At 42.7% G+C, this 22512-nt stretch overlaps 1 protein-coding gene across 1 annotated transcript; it reads right to left on the bottom strand.

The window, feature by feature from the left end:
• Positions 1-65: 65 nt before the first annotated feature.
• On the bottom strand, positions 66-21771 carry LOC142560095 (spindle assembly abnormal protein 6 homolog). Its single transcript, XM_075671910.1, has 17 exons — positions 21689-21771; positions 21337-21470; positions 17553-17610; positions 16928-17007; positions 15587-15680; positions 14852-15031; positions 12949-13146; positions 10168-10284; positions 9534-9649; positions 8754-8907; positions 7206-7360; positions 5756-5870; positions 4005-4086; positions 2296-2384; positions 1980-2069; positions 1292-1356; positions 66-808 (listed from the first exon to the last, which is right to left on the bottom strand). The coding sequence occupies exons 2-17, from the start codon at positions 21462-21464 to the stop codon at positions 619-621; spliced, it is 1911 nt and encodes a 636-aa protein (XP_075528025.1). The 5' UTR covers positions 21465-21470; positions 21689-21771; the 3' UTR covers positions 66-618.
• Positions 21772-22512: the final 741 nt, after the last annotated feature.

The raw sequence follows: 22512 nt of genomic DNA, 5'->3' as shown, positions 1-22512 counted from the left end.
TTGTTCAGTGCTCTGGGCTTGGCACAGAATGCCTACAACACTTTCTATCAGAAAGAAAATTTCCAGACATTACAAATATTTTTTTATTCCAACATTACACCTGCTGCATAAAGCAAAATTTCCTTGTTTAAGTTGTTTTCTCACAGCAATACAACTTGATATTATAATTACACAGCTCTGTTGTTCTTAGGCTATGCCTGAAGTAAAATAATGGTGCTTTAACACCACTACAGTGCCATTCATAGGAAAATTAATGTAATAAATAATATTGTATAATGAAGTAAATCTAAAATGTTTCTTTTTCATATCAGCATGTGGCAAAATACATGCTTATAGGTAATAACAAATATAGGATATTTGTGACAGATGCAACATCTTTATGACGACGCTTGACCACAAAACTAGAGATCAGAAATACCTGTTCTCACCATGGGTCACTGCTACTGGTGAGCCCGCCAATGTTGGATCTCGCATACTTCAATGTGACAGATGAGAACAGGGCTACCACAACACAGGACGAGCCTACTTCATGTAGGCACACAGACCTTTACAGTATTTTCTGCTTAAAAAATGCGCTTTTGATTGAGCCGGTCAGTTTCACTCTCCTTAATGTTGCTGTCAGGACGGCTTAGTCTTGGCAGTGGTAGGGTAGTAGGGTGGCGCTTGAGTGGCAGCAGGCGCCCTCTGGCGGCCCATTGCAGCAGCCCCGAATGGAGTGGTCACAGTGGTCAGCGGATTAAGTGCCCTCTGTGTTGTGGGGTCCGCTGTCTGAGGCTGCAGGAACCGCGGGTCAACCAGTGGGGAATCCCTATGGCAATGGGAGGTAAGATGGTCAGGACCAGTGATGGGTGAACTCAATTCAGACTTTATTTCCCTTGAGAAGAGGAGATGGGAGAAAGAGCAGTGAAAATATCTTTGACCGGAGCCTCGCCCTACCTTGTGACTTCGCAGCAAGGATGCAATGTAGCTCTACCTTTGGGGATATGTTAGATTAAAAAAAAAAAAAGCTACAACATAAGGAAAAAATTTAGCATAGAAGTGCATTTTAATAAAGTCTAAATAATGGTAGCATTTAATAACTGACAACATTAGTGAACAAGCTTGCAGATGAAATATATAGCCTACCATAGCCATTCAAGAAATCAAAAGAAAAAAAAAACACATGAACATTCAACAACTGACACTGACATTCATCCAAGTTTGCAAAGATGCTTTTAAATAAAAAGTCTAGCAGTGCGATCATACACGGTTCAGACTCCAGTGGAGCTATGCATGGGAAAAGCCTACTTACTCAATGGGCTTAGGAAGAACAGGAGATTCTTGTCTCACTCCAGGGGTCAGGTTGGGAAAAGTTGGCTGCAATACAATGTCGAAGCAATGCTGATTCCTTCTCGGGCGACCACAAAGGGGTGGCTCAATGGGCAAAGCGATGCAGGGAGTAAATATTGAGTTCAAGGACTACCGAGTGAGCATTTGCACTCTCGCTGTTATCCTCAACACTGATTATGTCCGTCGAGTGCATTACCGTGCAGCTGAGCCATTTCATTTTAAGCAATCGGTATGAAAAACAGCGTAAAGGTTGGACACATAATGAAGATGAGCGCACAGTGCTGGCTACCAGCTGTCTTATTTATTGTCCTGGCCACAATGTATGTGCAAAAAAAAAAATACCAGGACAAAAACACACAAAAGAAAAATAATAAAGAACAAAAATAAAAGAAGAAAAGGGGTACATATCACATTTGCAGACGTTTTGTGCATGTGAATGGGTGAATGGTAGTTCTCCTTTGTGGATCTGATCATTCCGTTCTTGTCCTGCTCTGTGTTCTGTTGTTTTCCAGATGAGCGTGTCACGTCAGCACAATATATATGAGAGTTCATAGTCAGTGGAGTAAGGACATAATCCTGGCTACCCTGTAGATTATGGTACACATTGGTGTTGAAAAATTAGTAACACGACTCAAGTTTCGCATCCTTACCTGCAAAGATGCAGCAGCACCACCTGTCCCGGGAAATGCGAAGTTGCGTGCCGTTGGATACGTGGGGCTTTGGTTTACTGGGCTTATGAACTGAAACAAAAAAAAAAAAAAAATGAAAAGAAATCCTGATATTAGTGCCAGCCTGTTTCACGATCACGACTTGTACTTGGTGTGGATCCATGCTCAACAACAAAACAGTGTGAACAACACAGGGACAAAGAAAAGTGGACAACAGAAGCACTGAATTGTGCTAAATTGTTCTTAAGCATGGATCAATTAACCAGTGTTAGACATTCGTGCAATGCAGTGAAGTCACCTGTTTGCTTGAAGACAGACCAACAGGACTACCCCGCTTGTCCTGCTGTAGCTGATATGAGTTGAGCTGCTTGTTCAGCCACTGGATCACTGCAAATGACAAGCACTGAGAATTATCACCAACAAGGACAGCTTTGGAATGCACGTTAGTTTTGCAACGTCAATGTAAGATGGTTGCAAAGAAACAATATTAGGGGTCGCATGGTCAAATTATTGCCTTGAATTTATCCCCAACTGAGACAGTCGGTTCCAAATATAAAAAGATATAATCAAATTAAAACATATTTTATTAGTTCAGAATGAGAATGATTAATTAGAATGAGTTATATAATAAAAATATGTATATGTATACTGCTAACATGTGAGCACCAGTGATTACACAGGAATGCATGATCAGTGATGCCTAAATAGCCGATGCATTTGACCTGTAGAATTAATTTGACAATTTGACGACTGTACTTGCTGCTATCGTTGTGCTTTCATGTTTCTGCGCAGTAGTAAAAGAGGTTTACCAATACCATCACTGAAAAGGCAACAACATGCCGAACTATAACTTAAGCATGCCCCTCTCTCCCCCACAGCTTATGAAATTTTCCCTAATAATGCATGTTTCTGAAAACAAGTACAGAATTTCTGCTTAACTTTCGGAAGACATTTTCAATGCCCACCGAGTCAACGCATTCCTTAGAATGAAATTTAATGCATTTCATTCAATCGCTCAAGTGAACACATTTTCCTGGCATGTACCTACGAGTGTAAATGTCTTCAGAGCCCGCGACTTCGTGAAAAATCAAAATCTCGGCACACACAACATGCATGCCCCAGAACTGAAAGGCACTGCATATTACTCCTCTGTGGAACGACAACACTGTAATCTATATTCAAGGCTAACGGTCATGCAAAGGCAGAATTTACCTTCATTACGACTTGCGTGCCCTGAAAAATTTTGTGGTTTGATGTACCATTAATTATACTTAATGACTCCTAAGCAGTGCTTTGAGTATGCGATTTCCTTGAATAACTAAAAGGGGGAGAACTTCGAGAAATTTGAACATAGAAAACTTATTTACAATTTTAATGAATGAAGCACTATACAAGACAGAAAAACAGGGAAGGGGTAATTTATTTGAGAAAAATCAGACAAGCTGGCTTGAGGTAATAGTCCTCTAGCTCATAGTAAAATATTTTTGCACGCACAATTGACAAGGACATAGTGAAGGGAGGACACACGATTGACTGTGTCCTTGTCAATTGAGCGCGCAAAGATATTTTACTATGAATTCGTACCAACTCGCCCAACTATCAGTTCTGCTGCAGTCCTCTAGCCTTTTACTCTGCTCAGAAAGAAGGGGACAAAAGGAGAGATATGAGGAATGATGATCAGGATAGTAGGACACAACAAAGCACACATTCACGTACAGAGGGCCCAATTATAGCGTATAACTTAAGCCTGTGTTACTAAAAAATTATCAGAGAGCCTTGATGGCTCGCTTCATTGATATGATGTCCAGCCCAGTAACACTGTTTTTCTCAATGGCTTATTGTCAATTGGCGCTAACAAAGAGTTGTTCACTATTGCAATGGGGACACGCAACAAGTACACACCCCACTTTTCAAAATAAGTTCTTCATCAGGAAATACTTGCAGCTCCTGGAATGAACTGCTTATTCATCACGAGCTAATGCAAAACTTCGAGGTATGGTGACTCACCATTCTCGTTTGTTTTGACTTGCTTCTGACACTCGGCAAGCTTCTGCTCAACCTCTTCCAAGCGTTGTCGCGCCTTTGCAACCTGGAAACAATGATATGCCACTCAACATCTCGGGACTATTTCCTCTATTAAAAAATTAAATAGATAGACATACTCTATCAATGCGAGCAATTTAAACACCGAATTCCATGGGTGTATACATGCATAATATAAGAAATTTATTTCAGTGTCACCCGCATTCCACAAAAAAACAATTTGCATGTGTGCCCACATACACACGAGAAAAAATTTGTGAATGATAGGACAAGCTCCAGAGACCAACTTTTCATGAGAAAAAAAATCCCTTTACACAGGTTTTTGAGTAACCTTATCCAACATTACAAAATCATACTTAGACCACTTGCAACCATGGGTCCTTTTTTTTAATTGTTACCTTAAGCAATAAATGACAGTATGGCAACAAACAAAAAAGTTGGCATAAGTTATACAGAAGTATTTGTCACATATGCTCATGCAGCTTAGCATAACACAAATATATAGCATGCCCTCAATGCACTGATAATGAACTCAAGAGGAGCAAGTGAGCTGGTAGTATGCACACATATGCATGTGCATAAACGTAGGCACGCATACACTAGCATTCCTTTAAATGCATGCCAGACAGAAGTGTTACTATAGCTGTGCCCCAACGCAGGAAGTAATAAACAAGTAGCAGCTGCAAGTTTTCTTCAGTGCCAGCTAAATCCAATCTCTAGTACTACACCGTAGGTTCCGTGAAGAACTTAACAGGTCCTTTTGATGTCTTTCTTTTTGCTGTTACATTCTTTTTCTTGCCTTTTTTTTTTTTGCATGTGTATGCGTGCATAGCGCAATGACTTGTGTGTCACCATGTCATTCCATGTACCTTATGACCAACATGCCATTACCCTTCATTAATTTTTTCTTTTGCTGCTTTTTCTGATTTTCTGTGTTATGGAAAGTGCTCCTCATCAACTTTGTAAGTGTTCTTTCCATGCCCCTTCCCTCTACAATGCTGCAAAGCCTTGAGGGTACAATGAATGAATGAATGTGTCAAATAGCAGTGCAGATGCACCTTCTGATAACAAAGTCCATGCAACACGATAATACCTTCGTACTAAACACACTTCACAAACACTCACACTTTGTACTTTGTAAGTACCACAATTGTGGTGTTAGTTATCACTTTAGTAACACAAATGAGCATTCCTATTGTCTCAAAGTGCTAGCTGGCACGAGCAAACAGCGGCAACGGTGAGAGTTAATCGCAACGCACTATTAGACTCGTTCATGAGCTTCTAAGCGCCACGGAGTGTTTCATCTCAAAGTGCTGGCTACCACGAGCGAAAAGGAGTGGCAATTGGGATTCATTCTAATCTCCCATGCATTACGGTCGTCTTTTTTTGTTTCCGCCAGATGCTGTCGCAGAACTGTCCCCCTGTTATTCTACAGCATACATTGATGAGCTGAGATGATTTACAGACGTGCTTTTGGATGCTTTTCGAAACACTATTACACATTTAAATTGTTTCAAAGACTTAGGTGCCACGAGTGAGGAGTGATACAGTTGAAAATTGGGCATGCATTAGAAGCCTGTGGTGTAGTGGTTAGGGCATCGCATTATTATGCCTGGGGACCCTGGTTTAAAGGTTCACCATCAAACAAGCAAATCATTTTATTGAACGGCAGCCTGTGTTAAACCGTCGCTCAGCCTACTTGGCAGGAAACTGACCTCAGCTTCTTTGTTCTTGTTGGCCAGCTCGAGGTCATCAACCTTACGCACAAGCCTCTGAACTTGCTGCTCTTTTTCGGTCAGCACGTCCTCCTGCTTTGTGATGACCTCTGACCTGCAGGTGACAGAACATGGTGACTCGTCATAGATGAACGCAGAACACAGCAGTGTATGCTCTCTTTTTTTCTCTCTTTTTGCTTACGCAACATTATTGCGAAAAAAATTGAAATTTTTGGAAGGCAAATGCTTAATGAAGGCTGGGAGGCACGGAACATTGTGTGCCGTTGATAATGTGCTGCACATATCATGGACATGGGGCATAACATTGGAGTACAGACACTCCCACTGTCCTCCTAAATCAAGCTCAGCCGACCAAGTGGCTGACTCAGGCCACATCCACCAATGATCAGAACCCGGCCACTTACATTTGATGCTGTCTGTCACATGCATACAGCATGTGGGAGATGGCACTTGCCTGTTGTCACGCAGTCTACAGCAGAACATTACAGTAGATTTACGAAAGAAAAAAATGACGTTCACCAGAGATTAGCATGAAGCCATAAACAAAACCCACACAAGTTTCTCACTCTTAGGTGGACAACAATTTTCTAGGGGTATTTGAATAAGTAAGATTTCCTAATCAAATAAAATATGAATGTTTGAGAAAAATGACCTTTTGACATTTTCTCATTTCTGAACAAAGTAAATTTTTAAATTATTGTGGTGTCCGTTTCGTAAAAAAAAGTGAGGGTTTACTGACATTATTTGTTATGTGTATGTAATGCTGTTGACGACTGGACACCCAGTCAACTAAGGAGCTTGTAAATGAGAAACAATTGCTTCTGGTTATTTGGTGCACATACAGCATGTCACCACATTCCCGTAAAGTGTTGTGCTTCGTTGGAGGAGAGAATCGTGATACTTTGGGGCACCGCGCGTTGTTTTAAAGAGATGCAAATATGGTGATACTTGTTAAATAGTAAATTGCTTTGTCACATTCAAGACAACAGCGTCGTGTGCAGGCTGCCTAAAAAGCAACATATTCTTCTTGAATTGCTAGAAATTACTGGGCAGAAGTTATCTGCCATGTGCATTTGCTTAGCTACTGTTGCCTTGGTGCGACAACGACATCTCTCTTACAAAGAATTGGCAGGAACATTCGACAGCAGTAACTCTAATAGGTTTTTTTATTAGAACAAAAATTAATATCTGACAGTTTAAAGTAGTAAATTCTTGAAGTAAATAATTACTAACTAAAGAGCAAGGACTATTCAATTTGTATTCAACATACTGAATATTCACACATCCCTACAATATTTCCTTTCCGTAGATTTCCACAGAAATAATTTGCAATTGCATAGACTTCCTTAAGACAAACACAAGGAAATACTGAATACCTTTGAACCTCAGAAGCCTGCCTCAACATAAGTGACAATTCCTTTGTGCACACCTGAGCCGCAGCTTGGCATGGTTAGTCCTGAGCTCGCCCTGAAGACGCTTGATGATCTCGTTACCCTTGAGGATGTCATCCGAGAGAGTCTTGACGGCTGCCTCTCGTCGACTGAGCTGGGCCTGTCGCTGCTCCAAAAGTGCCTCCGCCTGTTGCTGCATGGGTTCATCACCGATACAGTCAAATCGCATTATATAATGAACTTGCATTCTACACAAAAGTACCTTCATTAAATGCAATATTTGTTATACATATATATTCTTTACGATGCATTGACACAGTGATATTGTCAAAAATCATTTTAGATTTACTTCGTGACATCCAATAATTCCCTACATTTGTATTCTTTATATTGAGATTCATCTGTATGCAATCTCTCTGGCCAGTTTCAAGCGTCTCGTAGCCAAATCTGTGCTCGCCTTCCTGCTATTGTCTAACTGTTGTGTTTTATCTTTGGTGAGGAAAACATCTTATGTAGGTTAAATGAAGTTGCTGCGACATCAATGAGTGCTAACATGCACTAGCTGCAGAGACAACTTCTAAAGGGGAGGGCACCCACCCCCTCAAAAAAATAAAAAGAAAATTCCTCCTGCCTGCCCCATCGCAGCCCTCCCACAACGAGGGCATGCCCAGTGATTAAATTCCTTCCTGCACCCCCAACAAAAAAATCTTGGCACTGCCCCTGGATAGCTGACATGCTTTCATTGCAAAAATGGGACAGTGACATGTCAAAACTACACTGCCATTCCTCGTCACTGTCCCATCACACAAACCACTTCTGAGTTCACCGACATAGACATCTGCAGTGACAAGGAAAGACAATTTCAGAATGCATTCATCGGAGGGATAGTCAAGATTGCAGACGTGGTAGCCCAGGTTTAAGAACGAAAACAGACATTTTAGCTGCCCTGACAAGAAGTGATAGCAGATATATCTCAAATAAACTAAAGAAGGCTGAAGCTTCTTTTTTATTATTATTATTATTCAAGTTTGCCCTGCGGCACAGAATAAGTGAAACATCTCATATTTAGATATAGTTTGTCTGTTTAATTAAGACTGCAGCTAGTGGCAGAGGAAATGGGGTCAGGTAAAGATAAGATAAGGCACTAATCTCAACAAGCAGCGGTGAGACACGTTGAAACAAGGTAGTTGGTGGCATCATCATCATCATCATCATCATCATATTTAATGTCCACTGCAGGACGAAGGCCTCTCCCTGCGATCTCCAATTATCCCTGTCTTGCACCCACCGATTCTTACTAGCACCCATGAATTTCTTAATTTCATTGCCCCACCTAGTGTTCTGCCGTCCTTGACGGCTACCGTGCCCCCATACACTGTGACCAACAGCTGGGAAAGTGGCACCTTCTAAATAGATCTTTCAGATTCAGCACGGCTGGGCAGGCACAGACAGCAGGCCACCTAACCATACTTGAGAGGGAATACGCGAGTGAACTGGATGTAAGGCAAGCCGAGGGCAAATGTCTTAAACAAATGCTTCAGAGGATAGGCACGCAATACAATGCGCTGTTACACTTTAGTACTCACTTTCTTCTGCTCGCAGCTCTCAAGCAGCGCCTTCGTCTCGGCCAGAAGCTGAGACTTCTGCAACAGTTCGGCCTCTAATTTATCAAGCTGTGACCTCAACGTGCTGGCATCCTTTTCGTTCAGCTGCTTGTCAGCCTCAACAGTGTCTTTCTCCCTGTGGTGACAAAAAAAGTATTTTGCACGTGCTACAAAAAAAAAAAAAAAACTTCACCCACTCCCTGCTCACACCCCGTTATTTTAAACGTTCCCAAACACTTCTTCTAGGCTTGCCAACACTCCAGAACCACCTTCAAACAGATTTACATCTGGTTCCAACGCTGAAATCATTAAGCAAATTAGCTACCTTTAGTGTACACACGAAAACCAAGTGCAGTCATAATGCAGCATGTGTCATAGAATATGACGTATCATACAATATGGCATACATGTCAAGCACAGTAAAGGCACAGCAGCCTCAGGTCACTGTATGTACTTTCTTTGTGTGACAGGCCTCAAGTCTGCATCATAAGCTAAAAGTGTGGTACTGAAAGCAAAGCTCACCACTAAATTCAATCACTCAAGCACAGAATACAGTTCATCAGAAGACAGCCCGTAACATTGTACTTAGCAAAAGCTGCCTTAGTGTAAAGAATGCAGTGGATGCAAAAATCTGCTTTAAGCTTCCGTGGTGGAAAAAGAGGTAGAAAGAAATGTGGCTAAGCCACTAAGGCTATAAATGAGAATGCACCTTTTAGAATCATTACTGCCTCGCTCTTCTGAGGATAACCACACGCTACACACCTTGAGAGCACTTCGGCTGTTCGCTGGCACTGTCCCACTGCAGATTCCAACGTTTTCACCTTTAATGACAGCTCCCGGCAGACTTGCTCGGACTTGGCCAGTTTTTCCTGTAGGTCCTGAAGAATATAAAAGGCAAGGTAGTCATTTCTGTCGATTCAACATAAATAAAATGTTAAATTGCAATCTTTTGGCTTGCTTCATAAGCAATTTACTGCATCACACACAATTACTCACTTCCAATAGTCAATCGCATTGCCAAAGAAACAGATGGTATGGTTACACTCAATCTGTGACATCACATAAGCTACCCTACATTGCCAGCATGTTATAGGACTAGCATCATATTAACGTACAAGATTCTAGGCCATTTTACTGCATTTTGAGACTGTCAATCTCATCACTACAACTGTATCAACAACAGCGGCTTCAAATAATGGCACTGTAGTTACTGTATCTATGTGCCCCAGATTACCAGACTATTTCAGACAAGTTGTCTTGTCAATAATAATCGTTCGTCCTTCTTTGGCTAATCACATACGCTCACAAGGATGAGTGATGCAAATAGCGAATCCTTGCATGTGAGCAGACAAGCCATTTGCACTTGATGGTAACCAAGAATCAAAAAGGCCCCCACCTTGTTCAATGTCTCCTTGATGGAGACATCAGCCTCTAGCACTTGGATTTGCTTCTTGAGTCGCTGCTCTGTCTCCCTGTGCTCCAGGTCCAACCGAAACTGCTGTTCCGAACTGGCCTGCAGTAAAACAAGCAACACAGCCTTGAATGGCATCGGCACCAGCAGGAGAGATGCAAAGTAAACAAAATGAAAAGCATGAACTGAGGGCAAGGCAGCTGAAAGGTGTTGCATAAATTCAAAAGTGGTGTCTGAAGAATGACTGATGTGCAACTTCATTGATCAATATGTGAGTAGAGAACCAAACATAAAACATGCAGGCACCAGAGAGGGGACTTCTCTTTACTGTTCATCACCTCACTAGTGCATGTTCACTTTTGCGCTGTTTTCTACTTTACAGTGACGTCATTAATTGTTACTGTTTCATGCCAGTACAGTCGATGCTCATTACAATAGATCATAATCGTACGAGAATGGTCCATTCTATGCAAAATTAAAGTAAAGCAGTGGTGGTCCAGTCAGTTCAGTATTTGTACCAATTTTTGGAGCAGGAAAATTGTCATTCTGTAGCAGTTTAAGAGCAGTCACATCAGCATTTTGGAGCAGTTTCAGAGCAGGAAAATTGGTCTTCTTGGAACACTTGGAATAGTACAGCAGTAATCTGTAGCCATTTGGCAAAGCTTGTTATTACTGTACAATCAGTAAGTGCTCTTCAACAGTGAAGCAAGACACAAAGCCAACAGTAACCTATTCCCATGGGTGGTATACCATGCATGCTTTGTCGCGAACATATCTATTTGGGTAGGCAAGAAACTTAATTTTGTAAACAATGAAATAAAATTTTGTAGGCTAACGAGAACAAAGACATACACCTAAAGGTCTAAATAGCCCTAAAGGCCAGCCAGTACACTTATTAGCCATACCAAGGCTCGTACTGTGATAGGATATGGCGTGTGGATGCGTGCATAATTATGGGAAACACACCGCATTCCGTGATAATTGCCCCTTCTCACTTTTGGTACGCTTCACTGCAATACTTTGCGTACGCTTCACCTCGTAGCAATACTGTATCGAGGCGAAGCTGACTTTAGGGAACTGGGATTGTGCAACACGTTGTACTTTCAGAGCTTCGAAGCCATTGGCGAGGATTACAAAGGCGGAGTCGGCGCCATTTAACAGCGGCGAATTGTTTCAATAAAAAACACGGCGCTGAACAGCAAGCTTGGTAGCTAACATAAAAGTAGCTAGGCCTAGCGTTGCCGTGGTGGTGGCTACGGCTGTCAGCGGATCTGCGTGCGAGCGAGAGCGCCGGTTCGAGGCGGCAAGATAATCAATATGGCCGCGGTGGTGGCTGAGATTATTGCCGTTTTGGACCCGTGGTCATGGCAAAAAGTCCGGAAAGTCGGACAGCGAAGGCTTTTTTCCGTCTGAAATTTTAGACGTTCATACATTGACTCTATTGGATACATGGCGGTGCCTCGAATGCATCCGAATTTTTGGGCATGTCCGAAAAATTGGGTGTCCGAAAAATCAGTCGTTGACTGCATTTGAAGGTTTACAAACTGATTCATATTGTGGAGTGGTCGCATAGTCCTTATGCAAAAAAGGGTGAGGCGTGCAGACAGGACACAAGAGAAGTGGACAACACGTCCACTTCTCTTCTCTTCTTCTCTTGTGTTCTGTCTGCACGCCTCACCATTTTTTTTAAAATAATGAATCCTTATCAACTAGCTCAGCTTTCTGTCATTCTAAGTTGCATAATCCTAGTGGAAACATTGCATTAGTGTTAAAATGCGAAAATACTGTACTTTTGCAAATGACACTTGAGTGGGCCCAGCAGCCAGGAGCAGGCAAGTTGAATTGTATCAAAATGGTGCAAATGGCACAGTTGGACCACTACTGGTAGAGGTGTGTTGTGAGTAGACGAAAGTTCACATAAGCCGCTGCTAAGTGTTTGCTTATCGGAACCCCGAGGAGATCATAGTACCACGAAGAGATCAAGAACTAAAAAAAAAACAATGAATAAATGAATTTATAACAATGGTACAAGCACACTCGTGGCACAGCATTTTTGTGTCTGCCATCCTCTTCTCAGCAAGAAAATGGGTTCAGGCGATATTTTTGCTATTGCAGCCAGCTCCCTGCTATGCTGGCCAGTCCAAGTGCACCACCACCAACGACGACATACACGTCGGCTACAATTTCTTTCCAGCACAACATAATGGTCAGTGGAATGAAGTGATGTCTTAATCTTATCTTATGTGACAAGCAACAACCACTGTTACACCACTAGCACAAACAAGAGCTGCAACATGTGGCACATATTAAATTTACTTTGATGTATCCATGTTCGTTATATTTAGGTATGAGTGTACCTTATTCATGCCACATGTGGTAGTATAAGTGAAAGTTTAATGAATTAATTGTGGGTTTTACATGCCAAGACCACGATTTGGTTTTGCCCGCTGTAGTGGCGAACTCCAGATAACTTTGACTACCAGGGGACCTTTAACATGTATGGAACACAGGCGTTTTTGCATTTCGCTCCCACCGAAATGCGGCTACTGCGGCCAGGATTTGTTCCCGCGACCTCGTGCTTAGCAGTGCAACACCATACCCGCTAAAAGCCATGGTGGGTATAAGCGAAAGTCGTGTTTGTGTTTTTTCCAAGGGGTGACCTGCCTATGTAGCGCGACTCAATTTCTGTTGAACAATCCATTCCACACACTCGAACTGCAAATTGGGCATGAAGCCGCCACTTTCTCACAGACACAGCGTCTTCACCTTGCGCACATTCTCCTTCTCCGCAGCCAGCTCGCGTTCATGCTGCTCTCGCAGGGACGCCAGCTGAGAGGCATGAAGGGAGCGGACGCGATCCAGCTCACGTGAACGCTCCGTTGCCATCTCCTGGTACTGCTTCAGGCGGGATTGCAAGTCCGTCTCAGAGCTTCGGAATGCTACCTCCAGCCGCCTGTTTTCATCCTGCAACATGGCATGAGTCAACACTTCACTCCCACAATACTGACATCTACAAAATCAGTGTCAGAAGCATGCCAAGATGGAAGCATTGTATTGTAAAACTACAAATTGTGGATGCAGTGAATGACATAAAGCCTGAAATATGTCCCTTCGCAGTTTTCCTAGCACTGAAATCTGTGTACGAGCACCAATGAGTTGGCAAATAAAGCAGTTCTGACTTTTTTTTTTTTTCAATTATAAATTTTACACTAACTCAAATGGTTTCCTAATAAATTTTGAATGAGGTGAAAAAATGCACACTGCAATCTGAAGTGGAGGAACCTTCAAACACAAGTATTATTTCATTATTATAAGGTTCACTATACAGTCAAGCATTTGATGATAGCTCGCTTGGCTTCAGATAAATCCTAATCAAAAGTAAAAATGGACAGCAAGCATAAACAACTAAAAATGAAATTTTGGCTTCCTTAGCAAACAAGGCTGTAGTACGAGAGTCAAAACGTTCAGCCATTTTTACCTTCGATTAAGGTTTAATGCTTCTGATCATATGGTTTAACCATATGACAAAAAGCCAACCACGTAAGCATCCAAGAACTGCTCCATTATATTTGAACCCCACTAGAGAAAAGGAACCAAGATTTCCACAGGGTCTGAATGCAGTTCTCCAAAAATGTTTCCCCATGCATGAAATACAGTCCAACAACTCTACAACAAATGCATTTACAGCAAAATTACCTGTGTAACGAAGTAATATGTATGCCCCAGCCGAATTCCTATCTTTGATATGTATTGTGAACGTCACTACAGCAAACACTACTACAACAAAATTACTTGCACAATAAATAATTTGGGCATCCTCAACAACTGATTGGTTACTTTACAACAAACACACATAGCATCACTGCCCTCCACAACCGTCATTGAGCTGCGGTCGCATAGGAAGTGCCGGTCAGCACACGCATGCACACACACATGATGGTACGCTCAAAATAAACACTCAATGACATCATCTAAACAATCCTGGACAGGAAGGAGAAGGCAGCTGTAGCCTTCAAACAAACCAAAGACTGAATTAATAAAGATTTTCATTTGTAAGTGCAGTTAGTCATGGGCTAGCTGGCTTCGCTAATAATAGCATGTCGAATATATCACCATTGGTTGGCATATGCTCTTACGAATGTTTCAGTGTAAGAACTTTTTGTGAATACGGGCCCAAGAATTTTGACAACGTGAGGCAATATAGCATGTAGCAGCATTCGGCACTCTGCAGCTGTACCATGCATCGCTATCAGGTTCCACCACGAAGCAAGCCATGAAGGTCGATGCCATAAGGTCGCCTGCAGCCACACATTCTTTCGGACAAAGAATGCACAAGAGAATGTCCAACTTCTTAACTAAGTACATCTCAAATAAGAGTTGTATTTTGTTGAAGGCATTTAGGTTGCTCTATTGCAAGCCGTACAGTGTTCAACCAGTACAACGAAGTGACCTGCATAACAAAGGATTTCGGAGGCCCCAAACACTTCATTATTAAGGCGTTTGACTGTATATGCGCACTGGCATCAATCTTTACTGTGACCCCGCATAACACAGCATCCCGGCCACCATGACTAAATAAATACTGTTCCTCAAACATGCCACTGCTTCTTATCTCGCCTACTGTCCCATCGTGTGAAGTTTTAAATCTTTCTAAAGTCGATATACACACCTTCAAGAGGCGCATGGCAGAGGTCAGGTGCTTGCGGACGGTTGTATCAGGAGCAGGGGCCAGCTTGAGCGACAGGTGAACTAGGTGCTTGAAAGGGTTGGCCTCTATGACATCCAGAATGGCAGGATCCGAGCCTATCCGACCGTGCACCGTGAGTGATAGCACAAACCGGGGGCTGTCCTGTGGTAAATAAGGGTTAAAGAATGCTAAAAATCATCCGAGGATGATTGTCACAGTCAAGCAATAGCTTCCCGGTATAACTGCCGAGATAAGTTGCTGGGGGCACTTATTGGTTAGCTCTATTGGTTAATGCTGTGAGCCGTCTGAGCAAAGTGACATATGGGCATGGCACAACGTACTCGGCAGGTAGTCTTCAGCCTCACTGTGCAATGAGACAAAAGACTTGCTGATGTATTCACTCTCCCTGCACCCATGGTTATGCCATCAGATTTACTGAGGGCAGCACATCATGAGGCATGGCCCATGCTGCAAAGTGCTTTCTTTGGAGGCTGCATTCATGCGCCATTGCTCCAGCATAGTGTGTTGTGATTAACAGAGGAACACTATTTGTGACATACATGGAATGCCAGTTCTGTTTTCTCTTACTGCCTTAGTAGGCTGCAGGTAAGTGGGACAGCATGCAAGTACATGTGCACGTACGTGCGCGCATGCACACACAAAATCTGGGACATAATAGTGGTGCTGCGGGTGCAGATGGAGTGAAGCAAACTGAACCTTGAGTTCATCCTTGGTGCAGAGCTCAAGCAGATCGACAAACTTCTGCGGAAATGCCAGGAAGTCCACGAGGAGACCCTGCTGTGACTTGAGGCTGCGGGATGCAAGCCAAATGAGAAATCAATGGAGACATATAATCCTGGCATATCTTACTCTGCATCAAAATTAAATTTATTTACTCCTAATGGGCAGCACAGTCTGTACATTAAATTCCCATACAGTTGAACCTCAATATAGCGAAGTCATGTTCGGGGGAATAAACTGTTTGTTATATCCGATATTCGTTATAAAGGACCAAACAGAAATTGGCATCAACAAGTGCATAGCCAGGGCCATGCAACAGAATTATGAACGTGAACACTAAGACATAAGAAAAATACTCAATTGTAAAACTATTATATCAAAAGCAAAAACACTTATGAAAGTAATTTACTTAAAACATCTCGCATACATCTTGAAGTACCTATGTTTGGACCTGTGCTGGAAGTTTGAATGTGTGTGGTATAGTGTTTTAGTAAAACAAGTTGGAAGGTAGACTGCTTGTTGTTTGCTGTCCGTGTCAGTATGTCGTCGTGTAGTGTGTTCACTTCTTTCATTGTTTTTCACAGTGTTTTACATCAGGCATTTCTTGAAGTGGCTAGATATACGTGCTTTAAAAGTATGTTAGGCATAAAATAGTCCATGTTCTCATATCTCACATTCTTCTATAGAGAGTTGTTGCATGGAGTCTACGTTGTGTGAACTTGGAAAAACTCACCGAATTAAAAATTTTCAATCCAGCAGAAATCCAGCAGTATGCTCTTCATAATTCTGATGATCCAGAAAATGTGGTCAAACTAAATTTTTGATGTATATAGTAATTAACTGGAGCCAGAAGGGAATATAGAAATGCTTATCCTTACTTACCCAGGCTTGGCACAGGAAACATCGAGTGAGAAACAGGCGATTTGAGATCATACAGACCATTTTTCAGGTTCACAACCAATTCATACCAATTTACTTGAAAAACAAAAATTATTTTTGTCTGGCAGATGTTCATTGTCTCCGTTTGCTGTTCACTGATGACACCACTGACCAAAATTTTTATTTTTTTTTCTAATGACTAAGAGAAACTGGGGGGCACCTTTAAAAATACTTTTGCGACCATTTTGGCTTATTGATGCTGGCTCGCATCCTCTGTTGAGCCGCAAATAAAAAAAAATTGTTTGCTATATCTGATAATTCATTATATCAAGGTGTGACTGTATAACACAAGCTATGACATGCAAAATAACACAGTCAAAGAAAGCTCTGAATCCTCAAGGAATACGTAGGAATAAAAGAGAAATGATGAAAACTTGCCTCTGGAAGTCCTCTTCAGTGAGAGTGAGCGTGTAGAAAAAAAATGGGTCTGCATCATCCGTGAGCTGAATTTGGAGCTCCTAACGACACAAAGAGATTTGTAGGGAAATTAACTTTACAGACCATACATTGCAGTTGCCTCATAAATTGTGCATCTGCCTTCAAAGGCCCACTTAGTATCAAAGCAAACCTAGAATATTGCCCTTCTTATCACGTGTCACTGTCAGAGGCAAAATAATTGTCATAATTATTCTTTACTACATTGTGTCACACTGTGAAGGCTCCAGGTCAAGATAAACATTGCTGTGGCTGTCGTGGTCTTCTTTTCTTTCGCACATTATGTCAGCAGGCAATGTCAATAGGCAAGCAACTACTCACTAATGTTTGCAGCACATTCTCTGGTGTTAAAATAATGCCCATGTTTGAAACACATATACGCAAACATATATTTTTGATAACAGTTAAATCAGTAACATTCAATTTGAGCCATATGCACATTCAATTTGAGCCATATGCACATAGGCAATCACTTTTAATTCTAACTCTGTATTGCATCTTTTCATTTACCATAGTGGATATTAAAAAGGCAAGAAGTCACAGTCTAATGATTATGACTGGCGCTCACCTTTTGGCCGATGATTGATGACTTGCTCCTTCGTATAGCAAGGCACAGTGATGAAACCCTAAAATATATCAAACAAATGATGAAAATAAAATGATGAAACTCAACTGAAGGGGTACTAACACAAAAATTCCAACTTAAAATAACTGGCAGATTCCACTGCTGCAAGCTCATAGGTATCATCTGTAAAGTACCAATAGCAAATGTAGCTTAGCACGCATTTTAATTTAACCTTGAAGTTTATGCGAGCAATGAATCAGAAAGCGCAGCACCTATAGATGTAGTCATCAGCACAGGTTCTATTTGTATACGTCATGAGTTTTTGGCCATTCATTACGGTGACCTGCAACATCATTGGCTTGTCTCGCCATTTGGAAGATGCTTCAGCACTGTTTGCATTCAGTTTATTGCACTAACCGCATACAAAGCGTACGCATGTGTGCACATGATGCCTACATGCAAATTTCTCACTGTTTACGGATTACCAGGTTCCCCGTGCCCTGGCTGGCAGTAGCAAAGCTGGTGTCAACATCCTGGGACAATTTGGCCAATTAAATGCGTTAGAAATTTTTTGTCGCTCCACTGTTAATGTTAAGGGAATTATCATAAAAGTATGGCGCATTAAAGGGCCCCTGAAACGGTTCGGACAAATTTTGTAGACGTGTAGTGTACAGCTTAAGTAGAACATTCGCACCACAATTTAAGTGAAGTGCTACGTATTAATGGAGCTACAAGCGATTACAAGTTACCCTCCTCCCTAGCCATGCTTTTCCTCCTCAACTCATTCGCTGAGCGATCAGGGTTAAGCTCCGCCTTCACTGGGTCTGCATCACGATGTGACGTCACATCATCCACTTCCGGTTGTTTTGGAGCCTGCCCCTGCCAGCGCGAAACCTCTCTGCTAACTGCTTGGCCATCGACCCCAAGCAAGAGCTATCGAAGCAGTGTGCGTTGCAAACATTCTGTCGCAGCGCCGAACATGTCTGGTATTCCAGTAACCACACACTATACTGAACGTTTCGATGAACGTTTTCGGTGAAGCCATAAATTCAAGCTGATAAAGGAACTTCAGCGTAGACCTACGTGAGCTGCCTGATCAGTCTCCATGGTCCACCCACCCGTTGGCGCAGAGCTTAACCAGCCTAAGAAAGAGCTAATATTGCTCTAACCAAGTGCAAGACATTTTAAACATTTACAAAAACAACGTGTTAATGATTACACTTCTGCGAAATATTTACGCCAGCAGCAAAGAAGAATACACTTTGTTAATGCTACTGTGTCTGGTTGAGCTCTATGCCACCAGGTGGCTGCACCGTGCAGACCATTCACATTTGCCCATGAAACGACATGCAAGGGGACACGGCCAGTCCCTGTCCCCTTGCGCTTGCATTTACCCTAATACCGGACTCACGAAATGCCATTGCGTTAGTGATCTTCCCGTGTAAAGTGACAGCCGCAATCGCACAAATCCTGGCGCCAATTGGATAGTGGCAGTGCGATGGGCTGCAGCCAGTCCACTCGTCTACTGGCTTGCAGAGGGACACGGTGTCACAGCTTGACATATTGCCAGTCGCTATGTTTGCAGTCCACAACGCAACATAGTCAAATCATAGCTCTCGTCAAAGACGGAGCACATTGTAACACAAGCAGACGCTTGCTGTGTGCTGGAAGTGCTTAAGTGTACTGAAAGATTGTTCTTGTGCATTCCCTTTATGTTACTTTATTTTTATAAAAACAATAATAATAATAATATTTGGGGTTTTACGTGCCAAAACCACTTTCTGATCATGAGGCACGCCGTAGTGGAGGACTCCGGAAATTTTGACCACCTGGGGTTCTTTAACGTGCACCTAAATCTAAGCACACGGGTGTTTTTGCATTTCGCCCCCATCGAAATGCGGCCGCCGTGGCCGGGATTTGATCCCGCGACCTCGTGCTCAGCAGCCTAACACCATAGCCACTGAGCAACCACGGCGGGTGTTTTAAAAACAAATTAACTAACATTCCAACTATTACGAACATCATTTGTTTACCATAAATTTGGAAAAATTATCGATCATGCGCCCTGGTCAGCCAATCGGATAGCTCGCCCCACTGACGTCATATGGGTGATTTGCATCATATGGGTAAGGGCGGCTTAAAATTCCACCGCGTAGTGTGCTGTGATCGGCAGCGATTTGCATATTTAGAACCTTATAATAAATTACACGCTTTACGCGGAACGCTTAGATGCATCAATTAATGATCAGAAGGACCTACTCTAATGACTCAGTACGCTTGTAGAAAATCGTCAAAATCGTTTCAGGGTCCCTTTAACAACTGTGCCGCTACCTATGCTTTACACCGGCAGTTAAGTAGAGTATGTAAGTTGCAATACTAGTTTTCGCGTGCTCTCTGGTTAGGCAATGCATCAACAGATGTCGCTACCAGTGTTGCTCCACTGTAGACCTCTCTGGTTACTCAGCAAAACGGAAATGGTAAAAGTGTGCAGAAACACTAAACCTCTCTAATGCTAGGATCAAACTACATAGTGGACTTCTGCCCAATGAAGCATTACGATGGTGTAGCAATGCACAGGTTTCCCACCAAACTAGCAGACAAAGCTGGAGCACAGATGGTATGGTATACGGTGCATCAACATGCGTCACAGGTCTGCACGCTCGCGTGGTCATCGCTGTTTACAAGCATGCTTCTTACTTGACAGGGCACGAAGTGCTCTTCAAAATTAAACTGCAACCGGTCATTACATACAAGCGTATAACTGAGCAACAGTCGTACGGTGGAGCAAAGAAGTTTCTTTGCCATGGTTACCGGGTCAATAGCTACCGATTAAGTGGAAAAAAAGAGGCCCACGCAAATTTTTGTCAGTACTCCTCTAAGTTAAATACTCGCTCCGCATAAAGAGCGTCATGAAATGAGGAATCGTGTTTGGTCCGAAAATTAATTCACGCACTTTTCTGCCATCTGACATACAAATGGTGAAGCATGATGGAGAATATGTGGTCAAATCAGACTGCAAGATTGAAAGAAAGGCTGAGCATGAATGCATGAGCGCTCAATAAGTATTGAACACTGCCGAAATTGTGAGTGGGGGCACCTTCATCAAGAAGCTTTTGACAGGCAGCCCAAACACCATGAGGGCGATATTGTGCGTGACATCGACGAGCGACGGCTTCGAGCGACGAAACGGGTCGTCGCGCGAACAGATCGCACGTTATCGTCGCTCGATTTTGAAAATCTAGAATTCGTCGCTCGCCGCCCGTCAAGCCAATAGCGCGAAGCCGTAATAGAATGTACAGCAGTGTTACTACCAGTTGTCGCACGAATACGACCAAGTTTTGATACGTGCAAGGATAAGAAAAACTTACTGCAAGACATTTAGAAATGCTTTATGCTGCTCTGGACAGCAAAACAAACTAACTTAAATTATAAGAGAATGCGCCACGCCAGTTTCGATGCGTATTTGCTGCCCTCATACAGGCAACACCGAGGTAACGTCGCCGAAGGTCGCCGCTCACGTTGGGTTCGACTTGTAGGCGACGAGAGGGCGCGACAGCCATCTCCATCGCGTCGCTTGTCGCCGCGATCTTGTTTTCCGTGATATGAATACGTGCTCTAGGAACCATCACATGTGGGACGCTACCTTCGCTTCGGGAGAACACACCAACGTTACTAGAACACACCGAGCTTACTCCGGCCTTACTTACACAACCACAATTCTGGTCTACTAGGCAGTAACAGGTAACATCGCGACAAATAAGCACAGGCGCACTCGCGCTAAACTCACCGGCGCGCACCGCTGCAGAAGTCATCTTTGAGCTGCACACTCTGTGTCCTACAGTACAGGCTCTCATCCTGGCCCAGTTCGCACGTGCCTGAGCTGTCCGCTCGCCTGTACTGTGAGTCTAGGATCATTGCGATCTGACGAAAGAAGCAAGAAACGAAAGGAAACACGATAAGACGGCGCCAACATATGATCGTGACACAGACCAAGGGCCTCACTGGGCGGGGCAGTAAAAAGCACTGCTCTCCCGAATTTAACAAGCCCACGCTATGCATCTAACTGTAGCTCGAAGGGCACGTTTGTCTACTTCATTTCGAGGGTAAATGCTATCAAAATGTGTTAAAACCGTTCGTACCTTGTTGACAACGCCATCAAGCACATTGAAAAATGTCACACTTTTATCTGATTGGTCATCCACTTGGATTAATAGTAGTCTTTTAGTCGGCTAGTAATGACTTGTGTGGTTCAAACAGTCGACTTTTCACAAAACTTCTTACGTTGCCAAGCAACAAATCTAAAGTAATCAATTCTATTTATTTTTATAAATATTAATCGGCGATTTATTTAATAATTTGTCCTTGAATTAAAACTGACGTTTGCGACACTGCGGCTTGCGCTAATCAGAATAGCCCACTCAAGGCGGGAATTTCAAGCAAGTGCACCGACCACTACCAGCGGACATTATGAAGATTATTTGTAATTTGTCCGCAAGCATGATTTACCTCACGAGTAACCAGACCTCCAAATGTGAATCGCAATCTAGTGGCAGTGTCAACAAGAATGGGTCTGCAGTGTCAAATACAAACGTGTAACTTTCCCAATGCTCCATTCTCCGCAGATTCTCCAAGTGCGAAACTTTCCATGGGACAGTGTTCTGCAACGGTTTTCTCGCAGCGTTGAAGGCCGGTGTGCTACGGCGTGGACGCGATATATCAAGTGTAAATGCAACACAACCCAACGTGTGTTGGAGCCCTGAATTCGCTTTGAGGCGTCATAATGAATCGTTATAACATAAAAGTTACCTTGTGTATATCTTATTTGAATAGACAAAATTTATATGCGCGCTTTTCTTTTTTAATCCGTAATATTTCTTCTTAACGTCGCGTTTCACAGCCTCCAGTGTCGACTAGCTTACAACCCACACCTGTGGACACACACCTTGCCCTCATCGTGTCAGAA

This window comes from Dermacentor variabilis, chromosome 10 (genome assembly GCF_050947875.1).
Source record: "Dermacentor variabilis isolate Ectoservices chromosome 10, ASM5094787v1, whole genome shotgun sequence".
Taxonomy (NCBI): Eukaryota; Metazoa; Arthropoda; class Arachnida; order Ixodida; family Ixodidae; genus Dermacentor; species Dermacentor variabilis.
This window is presented reverse-complemented; position numbering and strand designations above follow the sequence as displayed.

Excerpts from the sequence above, each read along its gene's own strand:
- LOC142560095 (XM_075671910.1), bottom strand. The coding sequence starts at position 21,464 with ATGATCCTAGACTCACAGTACAGGCGAGCGGACAGCTCAGGCACGTGC. Across the intron at positions 7,361-8,753 it reads AGAGCTGCGAGCAGAAGAAA|CAACAGGCGGAGGCACTTTT; the intron begins GTGAGTACTAAA and ends GAACCCATGCAG. Across the intron at positions 5,871-7,205 it reads CATGCCAAGCTGCGGCTCAG|GTCAGAGGTCATCACAAAGC; the intron begins GTGTGCACAAAG and ends TGTCACCTGCAG.